Genomic DNA, 24,245 nt, shown 5'->3' with positions numbered 1-24,245 from the left:
TTATCTACCTATTATAGGTGTGAGCACAAATATTAGGATAAATAATCATTTCTTTTTGTTTTTTCTTTGTATATGGGCTTTATTAAATTTAATTTAATTTCAAATACTAGATAAATTCTTATTTCCAAACTACAGAACTAGCTGTTGATAGATTATTGTTAGGGGTTTCACTTTCCTTTTTTAGCTTTACAAGGAGCAAACAGTACTGACATTAAATATTTCGATCATTAATATTCATACTATTGATTATCACATCTATCAAAAAAAAAAAAATTCCTTAATGGAGCTTTTCTGACAATAATGTAAAATCTAGTTAAGTGATTCAAAATCTAATTTTGGACTTTTTAAATTAAAAAAGTTAATAAGCAAAAAATTTTTTTAAACTATTTTTGCGAAGCGGATGAGGCTCACCTATAGGGAGATTATGAGAATTGATACATATTAATATTGGTTTATCGGACCTGTACATGTTTATAATATTAATACTCGAGGCACCAATTAATTAATGAGTGTTATCAAAGCATCTTGAGACAAACACAGTAATGTCGTAAACATTTGTTTTTTTTTTTTTTTCACTTTGGTCTTAATTCGTTATTTTGTGTCTATCATGGAAGTTAATAAAATTATAATTAATGTTAAACCATGAAAATGCTTTTTCAAGCTTTTGACAACCATAAAGTAACTTCTTAGTTTCCCCCCCCCCCTAAACATGAGGTAACTTTATATGTTAATTCTTGAAATCAAATTCTATGATAAGTTACTGGATAAGATTCAATTGCAATTTTAGTCCCTATTTTTTGAATTGTAAGCCGTTCTGACCTCTAATGTTTCACTAGAACATAGTTTGTCAACTTTTTTGTTGTGACTAATGGAGGACAATTAACAAATTATACAATTGCTGATATAGACGATCAAATGTGTGTTCTTTTTGGAGGCAAATTCCTAGTAGTATGATTGTTTTGATTTCTACTATTTGGGGTGTTGAACAATTTGCCCTCAAATTTTACCAAAATTTGATATTTATGAAACATTTGGGACCATATTGCAGTAATTGCCTTGAATATCTTAGACCTAAATTGCAATTTCCCTGTAAAATGGTTTTGAATAACAACATGACTATGAATCTATGATAGATATTCGGTATCTAATATTTGATAATGGCCCCATTTTTATTGTAATTTTTTTCTCTCAAAATAGGGAGGAAGGAATTGGAGTTTTACCAACAGAAGATGGATTTCTCATGTCACTAACCTAAAAGCCTATAAATTACTTTGTTAATAGATACCAATGAGTTCTTTTTGTGGATACAGGGATCACTTTTTTGACGTGTCGTATTGATATTCTTCCTCAAGTTATGAATATGTGAGTGCAAAAAAAAAAAAAAAAATCTAATTTTGTCATGAATAAAGTGATAGCTTTCCTTGTGAAAATTCATCATGGATCTCTTTCCAATTTAGTCTCTCATCTCCAAAAAATAAAGTCAATATAGGACTTGTAACAAAAGGTTGGAAAATTCTAACAATATTTGTTGCATGCTTGAGATGCGCATCATTAAAAACTATTTTGGCATATTTCTTTGGTGTCGTAGATAATTTGGTCTCTTATGAGTCATTTCCTAACAATTTAATTACACTATTTACACAAAAAATAAAGTTAATGGAGGACTTTTTTCCTTACATAGTTGAACACGTACATAACATAACATATGCATCATTAAAACATGGCCCACATTTACCCTTTCATTATTTCTTTTTTCCCACCAAACATAAAAAGAAGAAATTGAAATAAAAAATAGATAAATAAGAACTAGAAAATACCATTAAACATTTGATTTAAAAACCTATAATGATATTTGTAATAAAAAAAGATTTGGTATTTTTTGTTTCTTATTTATTTGTCTTTTATATTTGGAGAAAATTAAAATTTTGTGCACCAAAGTATATGTTTTCAAAATCGGCTCTTCTCTTTCAAGAGAGGGAGAGATAGAGGGCAAAAAGGAAAAGGAAAAAGAAGAAAGAAAAAGAGACAGTGAAAGGATGAATTTGTCAATTTATCAGTTTAATTTTTACCGTTGACCATTAGTTTTAACGAAAAAATTAATGATGACATTTTAACTCAAATCATGAAAGCTATATATAGGTTTTTAAATCATATATGGATTATGTGTCAAGCATCAAAATCACAAAAGGGGTAAAAGGTAAGTTACCCTTTCTCAGGCCTACGAGGTGGCTCTGCCCCAACCATGAAATCTTTCTTTCAAAAGCGTTGGAGGAAATTTAGGCTTTTGCAGCCTTGCTCCCCTCCCGCTGGCCTCTTTATGTGACTGCGTGGGAGGGACAAACTTGCGTCCATCTCTTCTTATTAAAATAAGTTTTAGAGTATGCCGTATAATACTAATGTAACTGAAGTACACAGGACCCATATCAACACTAGCTCAATACTATAATATTTTTTTTTTCTATAAAATAATACTTACAACAATTTTTCATGAATTCCGTTATATTCAAGAGACATTACTTCATTGACCCACGGTCATACTCAAAAGGGGTCATATCATTAAAAAAACGGTTGCACTAATAACCTTTCTCCTGTCCCCTCAGCCCCAACAACCGCGCTTGCCAATCCATTCATTAAATTAGATCTATGGTTCACAGAACTATCTTATTCGAGGTTGGGGGTGGAATGGGGTTGATCAAGCGTTACAGGCTCTATGCTAATTGAATTTTTAATTTGTAACTCCAACACTTGATTGTATTTGGATTGCATTTTTCATAATTTTTCATAGAAAAATTACTGTAGCGATTTGATATATGTGAGGAAAAAAGGTAATAAGAAAATGAAATCACGAAAAATGACGTAATTTTTCGATAAAAAACAGCAATCCAAAGGTTCTGTTCGGTTCCTCACCTTGCTTTGCGCTTTGCACTAGAAGCCGTAGAAGGAAATTTACAGCAACCTACATCCCACGGTTTGGACTATGATCACCAGCCCTATTCACAAGAAGCAGAAACTGTGCAAACTATAAACGTCAATAAGTCATGTCCAAAGCTGAGACATTTACCATCTAAAGTATGTTATTAACCGAGATGGGGTAATTTTCCCAATAATTTGTCAGCTAATATGACAACTACTCTCTCTACAAACTTCAAAAAAAGAAGAGGGGGGAATGGTTACAAAAATTTTGCAATTCCTGTACAGTGCTATTTACAAGTTCAGATTCTCTGACCCGTTTCAAGAGGGTTCAACCTCATGATTGGATGTAGAGCATTCAAAATTTGCAGATGCAGCCTTGATGACCCTTGTATTATATGATCCACAGAATCCACACTTGTGATATAACCAATGGAATTGAGCTGTACCTTTCCGCTGACAATCGTTACAGAGGATATCCTAAACGACAATTACAACAGAGCAATTTAGGAAAAATAAAACTAATTTAAAAGGCATAACCTAGCAAAGAACAAACATCTGCGGCAAGATGCAAGCTACCTTTAATGGATATTAAGTTAAATCTAGAACAAAAGGTGTTTCTATATAATTGAATTACAGAAGGATCGTTAACAACTACCAATTAATGACTTGGATAAAAAGTCCTGCCTGTTTTCCTCCACTTGCATGCTTGCGAGTGTCTGTGCATGTTTGTGTGTGTTTGCATGTATCCCTATGTGTATCTAACTAAAACTGCCCATAGCTTCTCACTGAAGAAGCATAGGTCTCAAGGCATGAAAAAGAATGTGCTCAGACCTGCTGATGGCTCCTATATTCGTCTGGAAGCACCTCATTGGCCAGTAAAGCATCGAGCATGCCAAAGTATACCTGGACGAAAAGGCAGTTATAGATAAACCATAAGACATCAACATATTCACCTATAGAGTTCTTTGAAAAATGAGTTAGTCACGTGAAAGTCTAAAATGACAAAGCAGCCACTCCCAACCATTCAAGCAGAATGCTATACATCATTAAAGAATACAAAGTCTGAAAATCTTGTAGCCTATTTAAATGGTAAAAAGATGTTGAAAAAAGAAAAACTTGGACAGATTATCAGGTACCAACAGCACAGAAGAACAGGGGAAATGATCATTATATAATGAAATAGTTCCATCATCAATGCAAAAACACGTACGAGCCTTTGCTTTCTTGCAAGTATGGCACCTATAAGGTTATTTATACCAAGAAGAAACAAATATACATAAGAGGGAAGGAAAAAGTATTTCTTACCGCCATGTCACCCATGGATTTACTGCATATTGGACATATATAGTTACTGCGAGCATATGCCTAGAATATGACAAAAAGTAAACATAATGAGAGTCAAGAGACAATCAGTGGTGTATGAGGGCATTTTAATCTATGTAAAATAGAAGCAACAGACCGAGCATAACAAAAAATAGAGAATGCTAAATATTCAGAAAACTTAAAACCTGAAAGCATGCTGAATGCATGTAATGACCACAAGGTAGACATCTAACTGTTGCGCTGGAAGTGAACAAAAATTCACAGCAAATGGGGCAATTTGTCTCCAGAGCCTTCTCCAAGCACTTGTGATCTTCCAACTTCATAGCCAGACAACAATTGCATTTCATGCAGTGAAAAACGTCAACTCCAAGACCCTTCCCAAGACGGCATAAATTGCAAGATGGACAATGATAAACATCCCTGCAACAGGGAAGAAAAGAAGAAGAACTACTGAGTGCATTTGTTATGAAAACAACATAAAAATCACTAAGTAACAAAGTCCAAAAGATTTCTAAATTAATCAAAATGCTGAACAGGCATGAAAACTTCCAAATTGGCATGAGTACTAAAACTACTGAGAACACTCTAGTGTAAAACAACAGAGAGAGAGTGTGTGTGTGTATCTGTGTTTTGTTTTACAGTATACTAATTCCTTTATCTCTCCCTACAGGTGCACAATTATAGTCATTATTTAAATGTTAAAACAGCCAATTCAATCCCCAACCGAAAAAAAAAAAAAAAAGAGAACAGAAAACATATTTTGAACCTTGACATAGACCAATAAACATACAAAATCAATACCACAAAGCATTATAATCCACATTCAATACAAAAACCATCATATCTGCAAAAAATTCCACTATAATAAGCATCACAGGATTCATTGTTTCAGTGCTTATTGTGACAAATTTGACAGTGCTTAAAGTCTGTAAGTACAATCTATCATAAAAGTTTTGTTAGATGGTCGAAATTAGGGGAACAAAGCTAGGAAGCATAAAAGTCAATAGAACAAAGACGAATTCAAAAGTATATCCTGGCCTTTCTTAGCTTCTCCTAGCTATCAATATTTTAAAAGAACAAACCATCGAAGATAAGACTCCTTTTTATAAAAATACTCACAAAGATTCATGCAAGTGAAGCGGGGGCACAGCACACAGGACGGAGAAGAGATAGAGAAACAAGAAACCCAAAGAACTTCTGATTAAATTGTTCTAAGCTTCATTAAATGTTAATATTGCATATCCCATCCTTTTTCTCCTTCCAGCGGACCATATACTGAATTTCTAATGTTCACCAACCAAAGACAATGCTGAGATAAACCTGTTGTAAAACACATCTTATGGTGCCTTACTCTGTTTATGGATTATGAAAACACGAGTAGAAACTAAAATGACAATCCTGATTTGCATCATCGCACACTTGTTCAATGGAAACAATGCTGCATCACTTATCTGTCATGTAAGTTTAACTTTAATTGTGGGTGAACAGGAATAATTCCACCACTAAACAAGTTTTATGGTGGTGGTACAAAGAAATACAATAAAGTGACTACGAGATTACAATGAGGTGTTTCTCTTATTGATTTGTAAATATTGTTATCATGATTTTCATTCATGGATATCCATTATCTCGGTTATTGGTTTTTATGGAAGAAAAAGAGCAAAGAACAACTTTTGCTTTAAGAAGTGGCAAATTCATCTACCTTTCATCATCAAAAAATTTGCATATGCTGCAATAGTATTTTGCCATGGAAAATCCATTGCATGAAGGTGTTGAGCAAACTGGGCCAATTGGTTGAATCTTCTGGCAAACCATACACATCATCTCTACTGTTGCTTTCCTGCAAAGGTGGAATGAGAATGAATAATGGAAATAAAGGGCAGTATAGAGATCCTTAATTATGCAACTTTTCTTTACCTTTCCATGGAGTGGTCGCTCACTTCATCATGACAGTATCTACATGTGAACAACTTCCCACAGCAAGCAGCACGGAGTTTACAGTTTCTCTTATAGTGTTCACACCCAAAAACTTGTTTATGTGTATCCCGAAATGAAGGTGAAAGTCCAAGAGTTTCGTCACTGACTGAATTTTCATCCATTGATACTTGTGATTTCTGCTGAGAAGCTATCCAACGACTACAAACAAAAACCAATGAAAAATGCTACTTTCAGAGACCATAAAGCAATTTATCAACATCTAAGTATTTAAAAACAAATAGATAAAAATCAGTGACACCAGTAAATAGAAGAACCCACATTTTGCCAAAAATTTGAGAGTACAGTTTTGAAGCATACCTAGTCATAAGATTCTGAATCAGGTATGCTTTTCTCCTGGGATCAAGAGTGGAGTCTCTGTGCACCTTTCTAATCTCTGATTCAAGTTCAGTTTGATTCATGCGGAAAATATCTTTCCAACCTGGTTTAAACATCTGATCACCCTGATCCAAGGTTTCCTGAGACTGAGTACCTATAGAATGTTTGAAACTAGACTTGTAATTCTGACAGAATATATCCTTAGAATAAATAACTAATGGAAAATCATAGTTTTCAACAGGACAGGAACGCAGGGCAAGAATTATATGAAACCTGTACTAGAACTGCTGCTATCTGATTTGTCAGGTTGCCCAGATAATTCAGGAGTTCTTTTATAGCAATCATTAAGCCATTCACTGAACATTGTGTTTCTTGTAGCCTGCTTCAGTGTGTCCATCAGATTATTTTGTTCATCCTGTGTTAGAGCAGAAGTCACCCAAGGCAGCATTGACTGAAGTACTTCAGCACCAGTGGTTCCAATTATCCGACCAACAATTTTGTCCTGCTCCTCCACGGAAAAATGTTTGCCAAACAGAGGCCAGAGCTCAAGTTCTTCCCGATATATATGCTGATGCAGGCTGACTCTGATTGATTTGCACATGCCTTGAAGTTTTGTTGCCAGCTCAGTGTATTTTCTCCAGCAATCCTCACCGTAGACAGAATTATCTAAGGAAGTCAGGTTAAGATCCTCAATCTTACTATTTCTATTCATGCCTTCATGAAGTTCTGATAGGTCACACAGCACGCAAGATATGTCTTCAAATAATTCTTCCTCCTGCTTATGGTCTAATGTATAGGAGTGACTTACATTATGGAGGGCCTCTTTAGATTCAAGTGCTGGGAACACTATTTCATCCTCGGCATTACTATGTGCTCTATATAAACCCCAAAGTAGTTGGAACCTTCCAACGAACTGCTGAAGGGTAGTCACGTCACAGTAACTAAGCTTACCAGATTCAACATCTAAATACTCCAAATCTTTCAGTATTGCTTTATGAAACTTAAATATAGTATCAATTGGATGCACGATGCGGTCAACACCAGGAGAGCTATTATCAGTCTCCCAGATAAAAAGGCTGGAGTTAAGAGAAGGTGCAGAAGAACTGAAGGACAGCGGACAAAAAGACTTTGGGGTAGAAATAGTGTTCAGTCGCAAATTATTACCATTAACTCCCAACCCTGGAACACAACAGGACTGTTCATTACCAGCTGAATGAAGAGAGTTTTCATCTACTGAATTTCCACACAAAGTCTCCTCTGTACTAGGAATTGGGAGATTTCTTTTTACTGGTCGTTCACTCTGAAAAACATTTGTGCATGGACAGGATCCTCGGATGTAGTTCTCTTCTATATCAAGGTTAGTATATCGTCTCACCAAGCAGCCAGTGACATTAGAGGACAAGCATATGCCTTTATGTTGACCTTTACATGCCCAACCAGAGTATAGAGTAACCAAAGCAGCATCAGGTGGTGGTGCTGTGCAATCAAATACATGCAAGTTAGAAGAGAAATGACTATAACTTTTTGGATTAAAACCCAGACAATTAATCATACATAAATGCATTACCTGCCAATTGCATATTCTTCAGGAAATTCCTTGCTTCATCCTCAGTCAAATATCCTACCAACCATGGCAAGACACGCTCAATCAACTTTAATGGCATCAAACTCAGGCTCTGGTACAAAAGATCCCTCTGTCTTTTGAAGGAAAAATGCATTCGAGCAAGAGGAAGAACCTAAATATTTTCCAAAAGCATAATCAATGAGCATTCAAGTCTTGAAGGAAATATTCAGTGACAGAAGTTAAAAGCCATTCACAACTACATAATCTGAATTTGTCCTACTAATTAGTCTTGAAGTATTGAATGTTAGTTGTAATTCACAAATAGATCAGATCATGAGTCCTCACATATAAAGTACATCTAACGTATTTTTTGCAAGTCGAACTCTGGTGATTTTCATCCACATATGCAAGTTTATTTTGCTGCTCCATGACCTTGTTATCAAAGCATACATTGCAAATCCGACTACTGCTAAGAATGAGCGTACCTCTGTTTCCTCATTTTGGAAGTGTCTCTTGATGGTTTCAATTATTAAATCAGCTTGGGAACATAGCTTGGTGAAAAAGTCAGCAGCTGAAGCTGAATTGGCACCTGAATTCTGAATATTTTCAATCAAGCACCGTAGCTCATTAAATTGGCTTTCTTCCTCAGCATGCTCCTCGAAAAAGGAGACTCCTCCATCTACAGCAGGGAATATTACTTTGTCCTCAGCAACACTGCAATTTATAACACAAAACCTTACTACTAAGTCAGAAACAGAAATGCAATCTGATTTTAATGACAGAAATTTCTTTGGGAACTTAAAGAGTTATCGACAAAAGATATGTTCCATATGGAACTCGACATCATGAGTGCAAACATAATCTGACAGCATCTTATTTGCAGTAAAATTGAGAAGAAAAAGCAATCATGCACAACTTTAATACCTGTGAAAGATGCAAACCTCAGCAATAAACTGTAGTCTTTCATAGAATGATGTCAGATCAGAAAAATCTCCACAGAGCTCAATTTTCCTAGCCTCATCTGCAATGTCTTCTAGCTCTTGTTTAATAGCATTATGCCAATGCAATATTTCATTTATCGGATGATCACCATCCAAATCAGATGCATCATTCACAGCAACTGTATGTTTTCTTTTGCCAGTCCTTGAAGGTATACATACACACTTTTTTCCCCCCGAATGTTCGTGACTCGCTTTGCTAGCACAAGAATATAAGGAGCGTTGGATCTGAGGGCTGACACTATTGCTTGTAACAGTAGTGGTGGGTTCTCTATGTTTTATCCATGAGAAAATTACCTTCAACCAAAGATTAGTCATCAGCCAGAGAGTTGCTAGCATAAAGGCAACGGAAACTTGAGAGAGAGAAAGAGAAAGAGAAAGAGAGAGTTCACAGAATTTAATTAACAAATATAACCATATGTCTCTTATCGAACACGAGACTACCTGTTGAAGGAGTATTTCCCTTGGAATAATCCTACACAAGCACTTCTGCATCTCCTCATTCTCATCAGGTGAAATAGAAAAGGAAAGCCAGGGAAGGAATTCTTTCAGCTTATCTACTGGAATGCTACACAAAAACTGCCAAACCAGGGATGCCTGCTCTTCAACTGAGAACTTTTCTATGAGCAGAGGAAAGACCTGTATGGAATAATACTCTAAGTCAAGCCCCAACATATCAAGCCCAAAAGCTGGTGTTCTTGAAATTCAAAATTCAACAACCAATCAAAAATGCCAGATGCAAGGTGATGAATAATTCAAATAACAGAAAACAAATCTCCAGTTATAAATCACCAAATGACAAGCTCAAGTCGGAACAGTACTCCACATAAGCAAAAGGAACACAATTGAATAAAATTGACAATTTTCCATCACCCAGAGATGGTCCATTTGCATCTGCGATTATGGAAGCATGACAGTCTGAGCTTTTAAACCCAAAATTCCACTAATTTTCTGACCAATGGCAATTTACAGATTGACACAAAATGAAATAAGATTTGACCCCATTACCATCCAAAGACGTAATCAGATTGATGTTGAGTAAAAAAGAGTTAAATATACAGCATTGCAACTTCTTGGGTAATGACAGATGTCATGGTCCTCTGTAAAGCACATGATGTTTTACATACAAGTGATTAGGCAGCCATCCCACGGCATATGAAGCACATTTATGGCGGACATGAATAAATTAACTCTTGCACTTTCCCATCTCGCGGGAAAAAGTTTCAGAAATTGCTGAACCACGCAGCTTGTTCTTAAGGAATTCAATTTGGAGGCTTTACTGGTGAAAATTCTCAAAAGGATATAAGGCTTCGGATCATTAAGAGATTCTCCATAGCTATATGGATGCCAGAAAAACTCACAAAGTAAGTATTCTGCTCTCTGGACAAAAAAAAAAGTTCCTCAACAGGCAGAAGAATTAAGTTATCCAAAGAAAATTATTGACAACTATACGTATTAGTTACTAGAGTTTGCTTATAGAGTTCAAAGCACCAAAAACAAGATTCCAGTTGAAGAAAGGAAAAAGCAAGAAAATATGAGCATCACAGACTTTAAGCATATAAGGAAAGTAATAATCAAAAGGAATAACAAATTATCCAGAAGCTACCAATTATGTTAAGCTGGCGGTAAAGAATATGCAAGTTAGATAAATGACAAAACCAGAAGGAGCTGGTATATAGCTATTACATGTCCTTCTGATTTGAAAAACCCAATGAAAACATTAGGATATCTAAACTGACAATTTAAGAAAATGTTATACACTCCTGAGAAATTCAAACAAGCAACAAAATCTGAGAAGTGTTTTTTTTTTTTTTTTTGCAAAAGATCTCCAGAACATTCTGATCAAGAAAAGCATCGAAATAGCTGTTGAATACCTGTTCCTCTTCCTTGGACATATGCTGGCCAATTGATGTTTGGAGTGCTCCACTGCAAGATGCTAACTCCCTTGCAAAATTCTCATTTTTCTGTTTGTTAGGATTTAGCAGCTCAAACAAGTGATCAAAAAGGTCACTTTCACCTTTGTGCTCCAGGGAGTATGTTGGGGCTACATTCTTCACACGTATATCAAGAGCTGGAAAAATGACCTGGTATGACAAAATTTTGAGCAATTAGTTTCCGAAAACACAAAAACTGAGATTGCTCAAGAACAAGCTCCTTTCTTATGTTGCTTCAAACTAGTTATCAGTAACAAAGGCAACCTCAAATGTAACATCAAGCAAATTTACTTGCACTGAAAGTGGTCAACACAAAAGTTGGATGTTAAAAGGTCAGATTCTTATAGGAACAGGCTCTGTGTACATTATATACTGGAATGCTTGATTCCTTAATGCAGGCAGAATAATACCAAAAGGAAGCTCTCACTTTGTGCTTGTGTACATAGGGCATCTACAGAGGGTACTATAGTCTTCTTGCCAATTAAATGAATGTAGGTGATTCTTTCAATTATAACCACAAAACAAATAAAATAGTAGGAATAAGTAGCCTAAGTTGGCCACCATGTGTAAATGTGTTTCACCCTTTTGAGATACAATCTTGCATTTTCAAAGAAAAAAATCTTTGCATTTTCGCCCTTTCCAAGTGCATAATCAGTATCCTGGATATATAACATAAAACTAAGTGAAGGGGCAAGGCAAGGTCAAGAAACTAAACAAGGTAGAACCTCAGCTTCAAATTATGGAGGGTCCTAAATAATTTGAAACTAAGTACATTAGATAAGCAATACAAGATAAAATAAAGATGCAGATAAGTGAATAATCAGATTTATGATAAGGAGAGACTTCTATCCAAACCGAATGTTATGAGAGCAACAATCTTCCATGTATCTCCTACTGAAAGACCTATTACCACACAGAATTCTGAAAATTCAGAAGCTCATGTTATTTTATAGCTTACAACATTCAGTGGTTCCAGAAATGTTTGCTGCCCACCCAACCAGAATCAATCTCTTCCTTCAAGACCTACATCCTCCATTAACTACAGACATTTTAAAAGTTCCACATTACGCACCTCTAGGTTTCAACACAAAGTTCATTGATATTACCATTCCGGGTATTAGCTGAACTCCTTTTGCCTTCTTCAAAACAAGAAAAAATAAATCTCAATGACACTTGTTTTGCTACGCAATCATTACAGTAATCAGGAACAATCAAGTGACCAGAGCAGGTAATAGGGCATGTGCCTTATCCTTCAAGAGAGATATTGACTGTGTCAATATGCTGGACGTTACTTATCTCTTGTCAGTCAAAAAGAGATCGAAACTACTTCAATGTGGATCCTCATTACTAGATTAGAGCCCGTCAGAAGAGGAAAACTATGGTATAATCATATCCCTAACACGCTACTAGCTCCTTCAAAATAAATTCCAAAGGCTAAAGGGAAACAAACACCTTTTGCAGAATCAGATGCCGAAGACTCAGCAACACAAAAACACTTTTTGGCACCTGCACTTTCTTCTAGTCACTCGAGTAAAGTCATGCAATGTGTAGCTGCTACAATATACCTTTATGTCCTACTTCACACTAAACTCCAAGAAGAATCTCCATTCATCATCATTGAATGGTTTATCTCAAACAAAAGGAGAGGTAGTACTCATGCTCCAAAGTAAATGTACATCTGGGTCTAAATGCTAACAAATAAATGGAGAAGCTCCACAGCCTCTCAAGTCTCAACACGTGGGACCATAATTGTGAGACCATCTTGGTATCTACCGTACAAGGAAGAGAGATTAAGGAAAGGGGAGAGCAAGGAAAATGATGTTTTTCCTCTCCTTCAAAGTGAATCCCTAGCAACTGCAATTTTACAGCCTTCAAGATATCAATAGCTTTCCTTTAAATGTTAATCGCTATCTCCATTAATTGAGATGCTTTGGAGAGAAATCAACAAACTTTCAACATTAGTATTTCCATTAATATTGCTGAAAAAGATATTAGATTTAACCATTTTACATTGGCTTCCAAATACTAGAATCACAATAAACACAGAAAAAAAGAAGAAGAAGAATAAGAAGATAAATCAGATACTGATGTTGGTGTCTCTTGTGGCTATACTTTTTTCTCATTTATTGCAAGTGTCCGACATATCACTAGACCGACATAGTAAATGCAGCTCCAGGAAAACATTTTAACAGCTAAAACACAGGCAATCATAAAACTTGAATAATTTACAACACACAAAATGTTCCTTTCGCAATCGATATTTTGCTGCCCGATCCATAATGCCTTTATTTCCCAAAACCACATAAAATTAAAACAATCAATAATTTACGCTGAACTAGCAAAACACAATTTAAAACTGAAACCCAAAAATGTCAAACAACATCATTTATCTGCAAACAACAATGTCCACTCCATTAAATGCATTTAGCTTGAAATAAAATGATGTTGCATGAAAATTTCAAGTGCGAATACGAGTTTCTGCAAACAAACTAAACAAAACCAAAGAGGAAACTCCAATACCAAATGTAAATCTACATGTCCATGACTAAAATGTACAATGGCAAAATATTCTGATCACATGATCCGTAGATGCATACAGCACGCATTTAGGTATCTATATTATCGACGTTCAAACACAATTTTCAATAACCACATTCAGAAAACTTCACAAAATCTCATCTAAAGAGACAAACTTTAGCTGCAAATCCAGGTGATCACATACATATTGAACACGCACCCGACTGAAATGGGAAATACCACTCTGAAATATATATTCAACAAATTCCGTATACTGACAAATCTTCTAATCAGGTGACCCAGCCATAAACACATGCACGGGTATCAGTATCTTACAGAACTAACATTTATATACAAATTTCGAAAACCACACACAAAATCCGATGAAAAAAACTTGGATACTTCCACCCATGCATATAATCGTTGCTCTTGTACTTCCACGTATAAACAAAACTCCGTCGCTAGACAACCAATTCAGAAGTAAGAAATGAATTCAAAGCAGTAGTCTTTATGAATTTAGCAGCTAAAAGAGAGCCAAAAAAAGAGGCAAATGAAATTAAGCTACATACCTCATCTTCAGCATTCGAGTGATGCTTATAAATTGACCTAAGAAAATGGTACCGCTCCACCAGCGACTGTATATCAACCAATTTCCCAGTCGCAAACGCCAACGCCGAGCGGTGCAGACAGTCCAGCTCCAACCTAATTGCCTTATGAAAAAATAGAAAAAACAGGATCGGTGAATTCGAATTCTGCTCAGAATTTTCCTCCACAGTTCCTCCATCATCGGGCGCCGGAGCTGGAGACAGCGAGTCCAACGCATTGCTAACCGCTCCGCCACACAACACCACCGCCACTCCACCTCCACCTCCCTCTCCTCCCTGCGCGGCCATTCCGCCTCGCAAAAACTCTCACAACCCTCAAGTCTTCACTTCCTTACGACCGAAACGAAAACATATCGAAAATTTTATGCAGCATAGCAAAATGTTTTTTCGGAAGCTTTAAATATATGCAGAAAACTGTAGGCATCAATTACAGTTTTCTCTGGAGCTGACTTCAAACACACACTCTCTCTCTCTCTCCCTCTAGAAAATTCTTTTCTTTTTGAGACTTCTGTCCTGTTTTATATTTATCTGTGAATGTTTGTCCTGCTGTGGAGCTGTTGAATTTTTTAAACTCGTTCAACGTTGAAGAGGATGATGACGGGATGAGGTGGAGACTGAGGGAGCATCGAAGTCGGTGGGCTTCAGCTGCACCGGATATTGGATTATTTTCCGTTGACAAAAGCTACTATAGTAATTTCCGTCTATTTCTAACGTTTCCGGAAAAAAAAAAAAAAAAAAAATTCCGTCTAGGTTGGGGGGGTTGTACGGCAGGTCAAAGGGTAGTAATTTGGAAGAGAGGTACAATCTGTGATGCGGGATTAGAAGGAGGGAATTCTCTGGTGTGAGGGTTGACTCGGATCCACGTAGTTTAAATTAAGCCACGTAGGATGGATGGTTTCAAGGGGAGACCAAGCTGACACGTGCCTGTGGCACGTGAGGGAGATGGATTGGCGTGGTTCCACGTGCTGTGAGGGGCTACGTAGATGTGGATGTAAAGAGTAGAGTAGTAGCGTATAGGATTAGCATGTAGGGCAATTTGCAAATTTAGTCCTGTACCAATTTTAAAATCCAAGGGAGGCCCCTTTAATTTTATTCTAAAGCCATTATAACCTATTTCAGTTTAAACTTCTTTTTTTTTTTTTTTTTGTGTTTGTTTTGTTTTGTTGTGGGAGGGGGGGGGGGGCACTCAAGCTATCATGTTGCTAGTTAGTGTGCATTTTGTTGAGCCAAAAAAAAAAATGAAGTTCAAAATGAAGCTCATTTTTTCGTGCATCTCAACAAAAATGATCAAATTACATTCACATAATTTTACATATTTTGTACATAAAAAAGCTTATCATTAATTGTTACGTTTACAAAAACTATGTATCTTTTCTTCTTGCACAGATTAAGCATTTCATTAATACTCACGGGAACTTAGAAATTTAATGACAGTTTTGACATTCAATCTTTAAGATAAAATATGCGAGTTTTTATCCCATTTCTTAAAAGCAAACATAAACTGTCGGTCTTTATCATTGGAGGAGAATCAGAATATCATGATCAGTTGATCATAAATTCCCTATCAAGTTGTCTACTGATTGGTAATGGATACCAGCATGATTAACATCATGAACATCAGTCATCCAAAAAGTTAGTACTAGGTTAATTTGATACCATCATCTCCTGAAAATTTGACAAGACCTTATTCTTTTGGGGAAAAAAAAAGACCTAATTCTTGTTCACTTTAAATTTTGCTTAAGTTGATTATGAAAGTGATTATAAAGAATAATCTGAATCAGCAAAAGCTATTCTTTGGTGTATTATAAATTTTAGCTTTTTTTAAATATTAAAAAAAGTATAATCTAAATACAAAGAGCAAACAAGAACATAATTTAAAAAAAAAAACTAATTTTTAAAAATCAGAGTCTATAATCAATCAAAATAACCTACCAAAAAACAAGCCAAAGTGACAAACTTTCTTTTCCAGTGTAGAATGATCAGCAATAACCAAAAATGTGGAGCTTAAGTGTAACTGATTAATATTTGTAATAGGTGTTGATTAGTTTTTCAAAGGGTTAGGCAACAAGATGGCACACAAGAGGCATGTGTCCAGAGCGTGGGATGGATTAGTTGACCAATTTGAGTCGTGCCCTCGAAGGACTAAACGGTTCTTGGCTTTTCCTTTACACGTTCTCAGTCGGTCTACTGATTTTTACGTTTTCTCGGCCAATCTACAAAATCTATACTCCACAAGGAAAGGAGGAGGAACTTAATTGGAATGGAATGTAAAAAGGGCTATAGAGGGAAGACCAGCATTTTCTATTAACATTCAGGCTGTTTCATGCTTTCATTTCTCATTTCTACTGATATTCTGGGTTCAGCCTCACCTCTACGATTTTGCGAAATCCCCCACCCCACCCCAACAGAGAAGGCCGCCATCTTTTCCTCATACTTCCACAACTTAACCGTAAATAAGATCAATGTCATGTCAATATTCTCCAAAGAGCCTGTACTCGTGGATTCTAAAAAATTTTGTGTGTATGTTGCTTGTATTCAGGGAAAAGAAAGAGAGAGGAAAAAAAAACAAGAGGATAGACAAAGGGGGTGTGACTAGCAAATTTACCAAAATTGGATCAGCAATAATGTACAGTGAAGAATACCCAATACAGGGTGCTAACTCTGCACTACACCATGGGTTTCAGGCTAGAGATGCTGGCAGTCAGCAGCTATTCGGGCGTGGGCTCTGGCCGACATGCAAAAATTCCTTTGTATTTGCAATGAAACTACTGCTCATTTTGTACAATCTTAGTAACAACACCAAGCGCTATCGTTCTCCCTGATGCTCTAAGGGATACCCTTCCTAAGGCTTTACATCTCGAGTATTCTTCAACGCAGACCTCCTCTTCCAGAGCCACCTAAACATGAGAAGCAAAACAAACCATCAAATTCTTTAAATGCTTGCGAGTATATCGCAAATTGGCGAACCAACGATAATCACAGGCTCTCTCCTTCCGCAAGAGAGAGAGAGAGAGAGATAGAAGCATTACTGGAAATTGTACAAACCTCAATTACAGCATTCTGCTTCGATAACAGACATCTTGGCGACTTCTTTGACACCTTTCCAGTCTTTGGGTCAAGCAGGGACAAAATCTTGACAACTCTAGCTACCTCCTTTGTGTGATGTATGTGAAATTCCAACTATCCATACCACAAATATTATACACATAAATATCTAGAAGAAATTGAATGGACAAGTAATATCCAGGACGAGAATCTTAAATTAAATTAACTTCCACCTGAGAACCAATCAGAATTGGAGTTGTAACATCCAGCACAACAATCTTTAATTCGAAATGCTTAGAAACTGCAACAGGGAAATCAGGGTGACACAACACACCCCCAGCTGTCACTCGATTCGGATCAACACCTTGCAGACTGACTGTCACATTATCTCCAGCTCTCGCAATGTTGCAGACATGGTTGTCCCGTTCCAAAGAACGCACTGTTGCTATTTCTCCAGATGGCATAACTAAAACCTATGCCAATAAACATGACTGAAAACATTAAAACCAGCAACTGTTTCTAGAAACTCAAATCACTCTGCAGTCTCCAAGCCACCTAAACCTTAGAAGTTACACAACAATGATTGAGATAGACTGGAGCGAAGTACTATAGCAACCCAAAGAAAAAGAGAACCATGGTCAGGCAAAAGAGGGAGAGGAAACCACATTAAGAGGGCCAAATCAACTGCACAATAAAGAAAGAAGAAAGTTTGAGAAATGGAGAAAATGGTAGTCCATGTCTTCGTCCCTTGCTTCGACCGACTTGTAACTTACAGCACTGATGGTTTTACATATTATTGCCACTATCAACTAGGGCTTTTAGTGTTAGTTGCTAGTTGATATGTCTGAGGCTGATTATATGCGTATGGTTGGATAAAGCTTTGAAACTCTGTACTTAACAAAATGGAAAAGAAGAAGGCTTTCAATCAGATGAATGTGAAAGATCAATAGAGAATGAGCATCTGAAAAATTCCTTGCCAAAATAAGCCACATAAAGTTGGATTTAAGCAAACCACTGCCAACGTCAAGAATCCAGAAAACCAAAATTTTTTTTCACCCCTAGAAATTTCAAGGACATTATGAAGACGGTATGATATCAACTAACAAAATTTTCTTTTGCAAATGACAACTGAAATTAGCCATCAATATTTACCTTGTATCCAGAACGAAGAGCTCCATTCTCCACTTTCCCCACTACAGACAGTTGTCCTTGTGATTGTGACTTTATAACATCACAAATTGGCAGAAGTAGAGGCTTTGAATAGTCCCTAACAGGAGGCTGGAGAGAATCTATTGCATCCAACAGACAAAGTCCCTGGTACCTGCAAAGTCCAATCACCCTGAACTTTTCAGCAACTATAAACATGATTAAAGTTCTGTTCTCTATACATCTGATTAACCAGTTTTTGGGAACACACCATAATTAAAAGGCTACTAAAAATATAGTTTAAAATGGTCATTGTGTCAAACAAGAAAAGAAGAAAAATGTTTCAGAAATTCATGACATCAATTCGGTATAGTGGGGCTAGATGAAATTCTAAACTCACATTGAAATACTTAAATTGAGTTACAAAGCAGATAGGATGACATCCATATCAGATTCACAGAGAACTAGTAAAATTAGACTATCATTCCTGACCAAGAAAGGATACACTATAAATTGCTCTCCCTTCAAATTTAGCTATCCTTATGAATTTTGGAAGACGAAGGACTTCAGAGAAGGCAAGCACAAGTAAACTAACCAGGATAATCGTGTATCAGAAGGAACATCAACCAAATTTTGGTTTTCCATGGCACTCATGGGAATCCACAATATAGAAGATTCCTTGAAACTGCAGGAGCGAAGAAATACACCCAGCTTCTGCTTAATAATATCAAATCTCTCCCTGGAGTATTCCACAGCATCCATTTTGTTAACTGCAACTATAATCTGATCTGCGCCAAAGCTTCTAATCAGTTGTGTGTGCTCCCTTGTTTGCCCTCCAGAAGCATCCATTCCTGCTTCAAATGCACCCACTGAAGCATCAATAACAAGAATTGCAGCATCGGCCTGTGTTGCCCCAGATATCATGTTTGGAACAAAGTCTTTGTGGCCAGGTGAGTCAAGTAGAACAATGTGATATTTTTTGGTATCGAAGAATGCAACAGCTACAGTCATAGTTATCCCCCTTTCTCTTTCTTCAGCACTCTCATCTAATGCCCATGCATAAGCAAAGGACCCTTTTCCCTGATAGAACAACATAGGGTTCACCAATCTTAGAAGCCAACCTACCATTATGAATATAACAAATGCTAGCTTAACTACCAGTTGTTTGGCCTCTCTCTCATATTTGTGAAATTCCTTCTGGGATATACGCCCTAAAAGATGCAGCAGTCTTCCTGAGAGTGTGGACTTTCCAGAATCAACGTGGCCGACCTATGAATATAGTAAAAAGAAGATGAATTAAAATCTACAGCAAACAGCAGGAAATGCACATGGAGAGATATCTATTAGTCGCAAAAGGAAAACAAATGGATAACTTACAATTGCGAGATTTAGTTGACTCAATTTATCTTCAATCTGGTCAGGAAGCATCCATTTCTCAGGTTTAAATGGTGCACTTACCGAAGCTCTTGCACGATTGGCATTTTTTGCACTTCCAGACTTCGAAGATATTGACATCTTCATCATATCACCAGAAATGATTTGAGGTTTGCCCTCAATCTTCAAAAGAGGACCCTTCTTCTTTGATGTTGATGCGGAAGAGCTATCATGCCCTTCAATACTTATTTCTCTTTCTACTTCAATCTTAAGCTCTTTTTCTTTTCTAGAAACATCTGGCGATGAAGAAGTCTTAAAATTGGCTGCAGTAGAAAATAGGCAGCATATCAGGAAGATACATCCTTCCAAAGTTAAACAACACATCATTTCACTTAATGAGTAAAAAATGTGAAACATAAAATCGCTTAGTCTTTGCAGAAAAATTTGGCAAAGCTGAGAGCAAATGTATCAGCACAGATGAAAACTATCGCATAGACCAAAGACAAATGAGCCAACATGAAAAGAAGAAAGAGCAGGAAAAAAATGAAACCTTTAGAACCCAGTGTGGAGGAACGCATTCCACTCGACACCAAGTCATCTGGAGATGGACCATCAAACTTATAAGGGGCTGCCATAACAAATAGTACAAGTAAGAACATTCATATATGGATGCTATCCGATGATATGACTCTAATAATGGCCAAGCAAAGGAGCAAAAACTGAGAGAAAGAGACTACACTTTTGGAGTTTGAAAATTTTCCTGTCATTAATTATTTTCCTGTATCAGAGTATGTCCAAACCTATATTAAACTTGTATTTGTTTTGAGAGCTAAAAGCCCTATGGAAATCATGAAAGTCCCCAAGTATATTTCCAGGTTCCCCTTTCAAAAGAGCACCATTCATTGCTTCAAAGACTACGGCCTTTTTGGGTTTGTGTTGCGGCAATGATGCAAAAAGAGACTTGGCCATTATGGATACTGCAGAGTCTTTGCATATGCCACCAACTGCATAGAAACGATCTACTCTATGAAGGAGCTAGCAAATTTAGATACAAATTGAATAAAAACAGAGATAAAAATAGGTCTCGTTGGGCAAATTAGAAGCAAGCTATCGGTAAACCACTCCCCATTGTTTAAAGATCAAACTCGATCATAACAAGGAAATGAAAAAACTGAACAAGAAGGGTTCAAACTCCTGTTTCTTTTCACTTGAATAATAGTTCTTACAGCAGCGTACTCTTACAAATAGCATTGCATACATGTCAAAAAGTATATAGAAAATGATACAGAGTATTTGAGGAGGTGCTTACCTGGGCCAGAACTACTCTTATTATGGCCCTTAACCAGTGGATTACGAAGGACCCCACATATTTCACATGCAGACATATCATCTTCATTATCATATGTACATATTGGACAGCGCCAAATCCCAATCTTCGCTGCTTCTTGTATTTCCTTAGTCTCAGGCACTACACCTGTTTCAGTAGTTATCACCAAGCAATTAATTCAATTTGGAGAAGATTTTTAGTTGTTAGGTCCGAAATTAGAATATAATACAAGTAGGTCTACATAGCATTTGATTGGTGGAAAAATTTGAAAGCTGTTTCCTAAAAGATTTCCATTGAAGAAATCGCCCTTGCAGTGCAATAACTATCTGATATATATATCCATAAATGTGTACCCTACAAATATGCAAAACACAACACCATAGAAAATGAGATAAAGCAAATCCTATTCCAGATTTGATCTTTAAAACAAGTTCCCCATTGCTAGTAATTTATCCACAACAAGAAACCATAAGCTTAGCAATCACATACTCATTGTTATGTCAGAAACATAGATGATAAACTGAGGGATGAGCATTCCACAACAGACCTTCTAGGAATAGCAATCCTTATCCATCCAAACAGAATCTTGGCTCTTAACTCCATTGATTTTGAGAATTACAAATTCTTTCCTTACATATACAGACATATTACATGAAAGATGTATTATTAGATTTGTTACACATGCGATACGACAGTGAAAAAAGGACCTTTTGAGAAAAAGTTAACAACCCTTGCAGGAAGTTGCTTATTATGGTTAGTATTTAATTTTAGAAAATGAATTCGTACTCTTCTCAACCAAGACATAATTTGCCTTATCCTATAGCATCCTGCTGCTCACTTTACCAGTCTCCCAACTAATCATGCTTTATTCAAGATGTAATGCCCAAATTCCACATAAGTTGCACCCTATCCAGATGTACTTCTACTTCTCCTGCTTCTGAGATTGTCCTCCCTAGTTATTCACAAATCCATGTAAATTTCCAAAATCACATTTTAATCTAGAAAACAGTACCAAAAGAACTTTTTCGTCTACTTTCTTCCCGATAGCTTAATGCAAAAGAAAATTGTGGACTCTTAGAACTTTTACTCCAAAGGACCTGAAACTTCAAGTCACAAGTACAGGTAAAACTCTGACCTGTTTGCCAAAATTTCCATGCCAAAGACAGTATAAGCCCCGCATTTAGCGGGTGAGCAAGAAAACCAAGTTGAAAAGACAATCTTTACCATTTTCCTTGGCATTGTAACCATCATCATAGTCATTCTCGTTGTCATAGTACTCATAATCTTCATACGCATCATAGTCATCTTCATAATCAACTCGATAATTTCCCTTACGAGGCATCTTGCTAATTTCTGTCAAATGACAAAAAGAAAGCTTACGTTAAAATTCCAGAATCCCAATGATATGCAAATTTTACATGTGAAAAGGCTAACCAATTTCCAGAAACAACATACCTTAACGTTGATTTTTACTTAAAATTGTGTTAGAACATAGACATCCTGGAAAGCTGATGAAAATGCAACCCACAATAACTTTTCAACCTACATTCAATCAACTCGCAATCCTTCCATTCACTTGATCAACAAATCTCACAATTTCCGCTGCTCTTAAACAGAATTCCTGTAACGCTCCACAGTTGTGTAAGCTGCAGGAAAATAGAATTGTAAAGCCTCTATTTAGTAGCAATAATTTCTACTTCATTCTCCGGAATACTAATACTACTACAATTCTTGATTACTAGTGAAACATAATTCAACACTACTTCTAGACCAAATTCAGTAAATTTACAACAAGCCCACTAAAACGAAATCAAAATGAGCAGAATTAAGATAATTAAATTGCGCCCACAACCCAAGTCATCATTTTTTTTTTCTTTTTAGGAATAAAAAACCCAGCTCTAATTTAGGCCACGGAAGTCATTTGGCTATTGGGGTTGCTCCAAAATGCTCATACATTGCCGCAGGATTTTGATGGGCGTGCAGCTATGGGCACTTGAGGACAGTTAAAAGAATAAAAAAGATTAGGGTTTTAGTAAAGACATGAAAACCTGGAAGAGGAGAGAAGGAAGGCTAAAGATTTACTCCACAATTTTCTTCTGGAAGGCCAAAGCCCTCTTTCCAGCTGGTGACAAGTGGTGCTTTTTGGCTGATGTTTCCTTTGCTTATTTATGGCTATCTTAAGCTTCTAGCAGTCGGTGATCTTCATTCTTCTCTTCTATGGATCTCTTCACCTTTATTTCTACTCTTCCCCTTGTTCTTTCCTTATTGATTGATTTGCGATTTTGTATTATAGTATGTGCAACATCCATAAATCTAACCGAAGCAATAACCAAACTAATAAAATCCATATTAATATTAATAATAACAATAACAGTACAAGTGCAACATTGTTAGTATTTTATATTGATTTTGTTTTCTATTTTTATTTTTGAAAATCATGTTAAATTATTTGGCATGTGATAGTAATTGTGTTTGTGTCAAGAAAAAATCCACTTTTTTTTTTTTTTTATTTAGTATCTAATGAACAAGATAGTGATGTGGTAAAGTACTACAAACAGTAATGAATAAGTTAAAAGATTAATTACACGAAAATTCTTTTTCAACTTTCAATTTTATATACTCAATTTTTGTGTCATAAAAGAATAAAAGAAGAAATTTCCTTCCCTACATTATTTGGGAAGAAGCTAAACTATTATTATTACTATAAGTATTTATAGAAAAGTATATTATAACGATTTGATTTATATCAAATAAAAAAATAATTTAAAAATATGCACGTGATAAACATACAAATTTTTTTATGAAAAATTACAATTCAAAATATAACGAGATCGCACCACAATTAAAAGCTCTGAAATATGAACCTCGACAAATTGTGAGTTTGTTCTAGTTTTAACGTTCATATTTGTTCCATCAAATATAAGAGTTTAATTTGAATAAGTTGTACGAATTCGTTTTACCCATTTTACAGTTATGAGTTGCTTACAAATTATCGGGTCTGTTTGGATTGTAAGTTATTTGGGATTATTTGATATATTTTTACTGTAGCACTTTTTGTGATATGATGTATGTGAGATAAAAAGATATTGGGAAGATAAAAAGGTGTATTGAAAATTATAAAGATGATGTAAGCAAATAAAATTGAGGAAATATGAAGCAATCCAAACAAATCATTTCAGTTTGCTT

At 36.0% G+C, this 24,245-nt stretch overlaps 2 protein-coding genes across 6 annotated transcripts; both read right to left on the bottom strand.

Moving 5' to 3' along the window:
* Window positions 1-3,056: 3,056 nt before the first annotated feature.
* On the bottom strand, window positions 3,057-14,871 carry LOC113740223 (zinc finger protein BRUTUS-like). The gene is made up of 14 exons (XM_072045701.1): window positions 14,132-14,871; window positions 10,986-11,195; window positions 9,556-9,750; window positions 9,038-9,408; window positions 8,599-8,827; window positions 8,117-8,285; window positions 6,823-8,025; window positions 6,532-6,703; window positions 6,154-6,372; window positions 5,939-6,076; window positions 4,422-4,656; window positions 4,219-4,278; window positions 3,745-3,816; window positions 3,057-3,390 (listed from the first exon to the last, which is right to left on the bottom strand). Exons 1-14 carry the CDS (start codon window positions 14,453-14,455, stop codon window positions 3,232-3,234), a joined length of 3,756 nt encoding a protein of 1,251 aa, XP_071901802.1. The 5' UTR covers window positions 14,456-14,871; the 3' UTR covers window positions 3,057-3,231.
* A 1,870-nt stretch (window positions 14,872-16,741) lies between these two features.
* LOC113740120 (uncharacterized) lies at window positions 16,742-23,384 on the bottom strand. 5 transcript variants are annotated; one of them, XM_072045696.1, is made up of 13 exons: window positions 23,108-23,384; window positions 22,515-22,705; window positions 22,284-22,412; window positions 21,042-21,206; window positions 20,533-20,736; window positions 20,283-20,360; window positions 19,736-20,055; window positions 19,517-19,627; window positions 18,954-19,438; window positions 18,365-18,533; window positions 17,446-17,685; window positions 17,213-17,347; window positions 16,742-17,064 (listed from the first exon to the last, which is right to left on the bottom strand). In XM_072045696.1, the coding sequence occupies exons 3-13, from the start codon at window positions 22,399-22,401 to the stop codon at window positions 16,933-16,935; spliced, it is 2,157 nt and encodes a 718-aa protein (XP_071901797.1). In that variant the 5' UTR covers window positions 22,402-22,412; window positions 22,515-22,705; window positions 23,108-23,384; the 3' UTR covers window positions 16,742-16,932. The 5 variants fall into 5 exon arrangements, with proteins under 5 accessions (XP_071901797.1, XP_071901798.1, XP_071901799.1 ...); XM_072045697.1 differs by having other exon boundaries at window positions 23,142-23,384; XM_072045698.1 differs by lacking the exon at window positions 23,108-23,384 and adding an exon at window positions 22,957-23,095.
* Window positions 23,385-24,245: the final 861 nt, after the last annotated feature.

Source organism: Coffea arabica, chromosome 4c (genome assembly GCF_036785885.1).
Source record: "Coffea arabica cultivar ET-39 chromosome 4c, Coffea Arabica ET-39 HiFi, whole genome shotgun sequence".
Classification (NCBI taxonomy): Eukaryota; Viridiplantae; Streptophyta; class Magnoliopsida; order Gentianales; family Rubiaceae; genus Coffea; species Coffea arabica.
This window is presented reverse-complemented; position numbering and strand designations above follow the sequence as displayed.